Source organism: Gobio gobio (genome assembly GCF_949357685.1).
Source record: "Gobio gobio genome assembly, chromosome: 11".
Taxonomy (NCBI): domain Eukaryota; kingdom Metazoa; phylum Chordata; class Actinopteri; order Cypriniformes; family Gobionidae; genus Gobio; species Gobio gobio.
The window spans coordinates 56,764,964-56,772,463 of record NC_137104.1 but is presented as its reverse complement, the minus strand read 5'-3'; the positions used below and the strand labels follow the sequence as shown (position 1 = coordinate 56,772,463).

At 29.7% G+C, this 7,500-nt stretch overlaps 1 protein-coding gene across 1 annotated transcript in view; it reads left to right on the top strand.

The window, feature by feature from the left end:
- The window catches only part of syngap1a (synaptic Ras GTPase activating protein 1a), a gene marked incomplete at both ends in the record, with an annotated part of 105,177 nt that overhangs the window by 53,981 nt on the left and 43,696 nt on the right, over positions 1–7,500 (top strand). Inside the window, 2 exons of the mRNA XM_079828613.1 lie at positions 5,449–5,570; positions 5,716–5,869. Of these exons, the coding sequence (XP_079684739.1) occupies positions 5,449–5,570; positions 5,716–5,869 (276 nt within the window). The remainder of the gene's footprint in view (positions 1–5,448; positions 5,571–5,715; positions 5,870–7,500) is intronic.

Genomic DNA, 7,500 nt, shown 5'->3' with positions numbered 1-7,500 from the left:
CCACGATACGATATTATCACAATACTAAAGCCACGATACGATATTATCCCGATTCTAAAGCCACGATACGATATTATCGCGATTCTAACATTCATGATATGCTGATTACCCTTTTTAACTAGAAATGTCTCCAAAGGAAAACTTTGTCCACTTATGATTTCATCTAATATGATAAAGTTCTCATTCTGTTCAGTCACATCTTCATATACATCTCCTTTATCCCTTCCTTCAGTATATTCCTCATATTTCAGACATATTTTTAATAGAAGTTTCAGTTACTTGCTTCAGAACATTCAGAGAACATTCAAATGTAATGTCCCATAATATAACGTTTGAAGATTGATACAATATAACGTTCTCTTAACGTTTGAAGAATGATACAATGTAACGTTCTCTTAACGTTTGAAGAATGATACAATGTAACGTTCCCTTAACGTTTGAAGAATGATACAATGTAACGTTCTCTTAATGTTTGAAGAATGATACAATGTAACGTTCTCTTAACGTTTGAAGAATGATACAATGTAACGTTCTCTTAACGTATGAAGAATGATACAATGTAACGTTCTCTTAATGTTTGAAGAATGATACAATGTAACGTTCTCTTAACGTTTGAAGAATGATACAATGTAACGTTCCCTTAACGTTTGAAGAATGATACAATGTAACGTTCTCTTAATGTTTGAAGAATGATACAATGTAACGTTCTCTTAACGTTTGAAGAATGATACAATGTAACGTTCTCTTAACGTATGAAGAATGACACAATGTAACGTTCTCTTAATGTTTGAAGAATGATACAATGTAACGTTCTCTTAATGTTTGAAGAATGATACAATGTAACGTTCTCTTAACGTTTGAAGAATGATACAATGTAACGTTCTCTTAATGTTTGAAGAATGATACAATGTAACGTTCCCTTAACGTTTGAAGAATGATACAATGTAACGTTCTCTTAATGTTTGAAGAATGATACAATGTAACGTTCTCTTAATGTTTGAAGAATGATACAATGTAACGTTCCCTTAATGTTTGAAGAATGATACAATGTAACGTTCTCTTAATGTTTGAAGAATGATACAATGTAACGTTCTCTTAATGTTTGAAGAATGATACAATGTAACGTTCTCTTAATGTTTGAAGAATGATACAATGTAACGTTCTCTTAATGTTTGAAGCATGATACAATGTAACGTTCTCTTAACGTATGAAGAATGATACAATGTAACGTTCTCTTAACATTTGAAGAATGATACAATGTAACGTTCTCTTAACATTTGAAGAATGATACAATGTAACGTTCCCTTAACGTTTGAAGAATGATACAATGTAACGTTCTCTTAACGTTTGAAGAATGATACAATGTAACGTTCTCTTAACGTTTGAAGAATGATACAATGTAACGTTCTCTTAACGTATGAAGAATGATACAATGTAACGTTCCCTTAACGTTTGAAGAATGATACAATGTAACGTTCCCTTAACGTTTGAAGAATGATGCAATGTAACGTTCCCTTAACGTTTGAAGAATGATACAATGTAACGTTCTCTTAACGTTTGAAGAATGATACAATGTAACGTTCTCTTAACGTTTGAAGAATGATACAATGTAACGTTCCCTTAACGTTTGAAGAATGATACAATGTAACGTTCTCTTAACGTTTGAAGAATGATACAATGTAACGTTCTCTTAATGTTTGAAGAATGATACAATGTAACGTTCCCTTAACGTTTGAAGAATGATACAATGTAACGTTCTCTTAATGTTTGAAGAATGATACAATGTAACGTTCCCTTAACGTTTGAAGAATGATACAATGTAACGTTCTCTTAACGTTTGAAGAATGATACAATGTAACGTTCTCTTAACGTTTGAAGAATGATACAATGTAACGTTCTCTTAACGTATGAAGAATGATACAATGTAACGTTCCCTTAACGTTTGAAGAATGATACAATGTAACGTTCCCTTAACGTTTGAAGAATGATGCAATGTAACGTTCCCTTAACGTTTGAAGAATGATACAATGTAACGTTCTCTTAACGTTTGAAGAATGATACAATGTAACGTTCTCTTAACGTTTGAAGAATGATACAATGTAACGTTCCCTTAACGTTTGAAGAATGATACAATGTAACGTTCTCTTAATGTTTGAAGCATGATACAATGTAACGTTCTCTTAACGTATGAAGAATGATACAATGTAACGTTCTCTTAACATTTGAAGAATGATACAATGTAACGTTCTCTTAACATTTGAAGAATGATACAATGTAACGTTCCCTTAACGTTTGAAGAATGATACAATGTAACGTTCTCTTAACGTTTGAAGAATGATACAATGTAACGTTCTCTTAACGTTTGAAGAATGATACAATGTAACGTTCCCTTAACGTTTGAAGAATGATACAATGTAACGTTCCCTTAACGTTTGAAGAATGATACAATGTAACGTTCTCTTAACGTTTGAAGAAGGATACAATGTAACGTTCTCTTAATGTTTGAAGAATGATACAATGTAACGTTCCCTTAATGTTTGAAGAATGATACAATGTAACGTTCTCTTAATGTTTGAAGAATGATACAATGTAACGTTCTCTTAATGTTTGAAGCATGATACAATGTAACGTTCTCTTAACGTATGAAGAATGATACAATGTAACGTTCTCTTAACGTATGAAGAATGACACAATGTAACGTTCTCTTAATGTTTGAAGAATGATACAATGTAACGTTCTCTTAATGTTTGAAGAATGATACAATGTAACGTTCTCTTAACGTTTGAAGAATGATACAATGTAACGTTCTCTTAATGTTTGAAGAATGATACAATGTAACGTTCCCTTAACGTTTGAAGAATGATACAATGTAACGTTCTCTTAATGTTTGAAGAATGATACAATGTAACGTTCCCTTAACGTTTGAAGAATGATACAATGTAACGTTCTCTTAATGTTTGAAGAATGATACAATGTAACGTTCTCTTAATGTTTGAAGAATGATACAATGTAACGTTCTCTTAACGTTTGAAGAATGATACAATGTAACGTTCTCTTAATGTTTGAAGAATGATACAATGTAACGTTCCCTTAATGTTTGAAGAATGATACAATGTAACGTTCTCTTAATGTTTGAAGAATGATACAATGTAACGTTCTCTTAATGTTTGAAGAATGATACAATGTAACGTTCCCTTAACGTTTGAAGAATGATACAATGTAACGTTCTCTTAATGTTTGAAGAATGATACAATGTAACGTTCTCTTAATGTTTGAAGAATGATACAATGTAACGTTCTCTTAACGTTTGAAGAATGATACAATGTAACGTTCTCTTAATGTTTGAAGAATGATACAATGTAACGTTCCCTTAATGTTTGAAGAATGATACAATGTAACGTTCTCTTAATGTTTGAAGCATGATACAATGTAACATTCTCTTAACGTATGAAGAATGATACAATGTAACGTTCTCTTAACATTTGAAGAATGATACAATGTAACGTTCTCTTAACATTTGAAGAATGCTACAATGTAACGTTCCCTTAACGTTTGAAGAATGATACAATGTAACGTTCTCTTAACGTTTGAAGAATGATACAATGTAACGTTCTCTTAACGTTTGAAGAATGATACAATGTAACGTTCTCTTAACGTATGAAGAATGATACAATGTAACGTTCCCTTAACGTTTGAAGAATGATACAATGTAACGTTCTCTTAACGTATGAAGAATGATACAATGTAACGTTCTCTTAACGTTTGAAGAATGATACAATGTAACGTTCTCTTAACGTTTGAAGAATGATACAATGTAACGTTCTCTTAACGTTTGAAGAATGATACAATGTAACGTTCTCTTAACGTATGAAGAATGATACAATGTAACGTTCCCTTAACGTTTGAAGAATGATACAATGTAACGTTCTCTTAACATTTGAAGAATGATACAATGTAACATTTCCCTTAATGTTTGAAGAATGATACAATGTAACGTTCTCTTAACGTTTGAAGAATGATACAATGTAACGTTCTCTTAACGTTTGAAGAATGATACAATGTAACGTTCTCTTAACATTTGAAGAATGATACAATGTAACATTTCCCTTAATGTTTGAAGAATGATACAATGTAACGTTCTCTTAACGTTTGAAGAATGATACAATGTAACGTTCTCTTAACATTTGAAGAATGATACAATGTAACGTTCCCTTAACGTTTGAAGAATGATACAATGTAACGTTCTCTTAACGTTTGAAGAATGATACAATGTAACGTTCTCTTAACGTTTGAAGAATGATACAATGTAACGTTCTCTTAACGTATGAAGAATGATACAATGTAACGTTCCCTTAACGTTTGAAGAATGATACAATGTAACGTTCTCTTAACATTTGAAGAATGATACAATGTAACGTTCTCTGAACATTTGAAGAATGATACAATGTAACGTTCCCTTAACGTTTGAAGAATGATACAATGTAACGTTCTCTTAACATTTGAAGAATGATACAATGTAACGTTCCCTTAACGTTTGAAGAATGATACAATGTAACGTTCTCTTAACGTTTGAAGAATGATACAATGTAACGTTCTCTTAATGTTTGAAGAATGATACAATGTAACGTTCTCTTAACGTATGAAGAATGATACAATGTAACGTTCTCTTAACGTATGAAGAATGATACAATGTAACGTTCTCTTAACGTATGAAGAATGATACAATGTAACGTTCTCTTAACGTTTGAAGAATGATACAATGTAACGTTCTCTTAACGTATGAAGAATGATACAATGTAACGTTCTCTTAACGTATGAAGAATGATACAATGTAACGTTCTCTTAACATTTGAAGAATGATACAATGTAACATTTCCCTTAATGTTTGAAGAATGATACAATGTAACGTTCTCTTAACGTATGAAGAATGATACAATGTAACGTTCTCTTAACGTATGAAGAATGATACAATGTAACGTTCTCTTAACGTTTGAAGAATGATACAATGTAACGTTCTCTTAACGTATGAAGAATGATACAATGTAACGTTCTCTTAACATTTGAAGAATGATACAATGTAACGTTCTCTGAACATTTGAAGAATGATACAATGTAACATTTCCCTTAATGTTTGAAGAATGATACAATGTTTCCTTACTGTTTGCATAACCAAGAACAAATGTTTTTTTGTCAGCTGGGAAACTGGGTTGCGAGTTCCATTCCATGCCGACTTTAATATGAGTTTAAGCGTGTGCTAAAAGTGATGGTTTGAGTCACACACACACACACACACGTACGCAGCGGCGCTGCAGATGTCACGGAGAGTGTCGCGTGGGCAGCAGTGACTCACTCATCTCTGGCTCGCGCCGCCCTCTGCTGGAGATCCTCGACATCACACTCTAAAATAAGAGCATGGAAATGAGTGTGTGTGTGTGTTTGTGTTCGCAGAGTTTTCTAAGTCGCCGCCTGAAAGGATCAATTAAACGAGCAAAGAGTCAACCCAAACTCGACCGCACAGGAAGCTTCCGCCACATGATCCTCCCACGATTCCGCAGTGCTGACCAGGAGAGGTATATATACATACACACACACACACACACACACACACACACACACTGCAGCAGATGCAGTGACTCACACTCCCATTGTGCTTCAGTGAGTCACAGACGTACAGCACATATAGAACTGTCTGTCTGTCTGTCTGTCTGTCTGCAGGACGCGCCTCATGCAGAGCTTCAAGGAGTCCCACTCTCACGAGTCCCTGCTGTCCCCGAGCAGCGCGGCCGAGGCTCTGGACCTCACACTGGATGAGGACGCCATCATCAAGCCGGTCCACTCCAGCATCCTGGGCCAGGAGTACTGCTTCGAGGTGTGTGTCCGTCTCACCTGAGCTCCTCACACACACCCCTTAACCCTCGCCGCCCCTTTTACATCCACTGACCCCAATATCATCATCTGTGTGGCAGCTGTATATTATTATGTATGAAGACCAATTATATATAATATATGCATACATACATTCCTACATATATAGTCAAATATATTATATTATTTATAAATTATAATGTATATTATATTTTTATTCTAAAATAATTATTTTTTAATCTATTTTAATTAAATGTTTTTTATCGAGATATTTACTTATTATTAATTACATTACATTCTATTTATTTACATTAATACATTTATTAAAAACATTTTTTTTTACAATTTTTGAATTAAATATATTTATTTTAATTTAATGTTTTTATTTATTTACTTATTAATAATTACTAGGGCTGTCAAAAGATTAATCTCGATTAATCGCATCCAAAATAAAAGTTTGTGTTTACATAATATATGTGTGTGTACTCTGTTAATTATTATTTATATATAAATACACACACAATCATGTATATATTTAAGAAAAAAATATTATTTTTATATATATAACATTTATATTTATATATATTATAGATTATATAAATGTATATACAGTATATACATGCAAATATTTCTTAAATATATACATAAATGTGTGTGTATTTATATATAAATAATAATTAACAGAGTACACACACATATATTATGTAAACACAAACTTTTATTTTGGATGAGATTAATCGAGATTAATCTTTTGACAGCCCTAATAATTACATTACATTGTATTTAGTTATTTCATACATTTATTAATTTTTTATTTAAAAATTTTTTAAATCAAATGTATTTATTTTAATAATATTTTATTTATTTTAATGAAATGTGTTTCTGTGTATATATATATATATATATATATATGCACATTTTTATTTAAATAAATGCTAATAATATATAATATATACATACCTACATATATAGTCAAATATATTAATATATTATTTTTTTAAATAATTCTTTTAAATTATAATGTATATTTTTATTTTTAAATTATTTTTATTTTTTATTTTTTTTAAATCTATTTTAATTAAATGTTTTTTATTGCGTTATTTACTTATTATTAATTACATTAAATTCTATTTATTTAAATTAATACATTTATTAAAAAAAATTTTTTAACAACTTTTGAATTAAATGTATTTATTTTAATAATATTTTATTTATTTTAATGAAATGTGTTTGTGTATATATATACATACCTACATATATAGTCAAATATATTTTTTATTTAAATATATATTTTAAATTTTAATATATATTATATATTTTATTTTGAAACAATTTTTTTTTTTTTAATTATTTTATAATATATTTTAATTAAATGTTTTTTATCGTGTTATTTACTTATTACATTTTATCTATTTATATTAATCCATTTATAAAAAATATATTTTAATCGATTTTCAAATTAAATTAATTTATTTTAATTAAATGTTTTTATTTATTTACTTATTTTATTTAGTTTTTTCATACATTTATACATTTTTAAATCAAATGTATTCATTTAAATCCTATTTGATTTATTTAATCTTTTTTATTGTAATACATTTTATGCATTTCTATTTATTTATTTTAATCAAATTT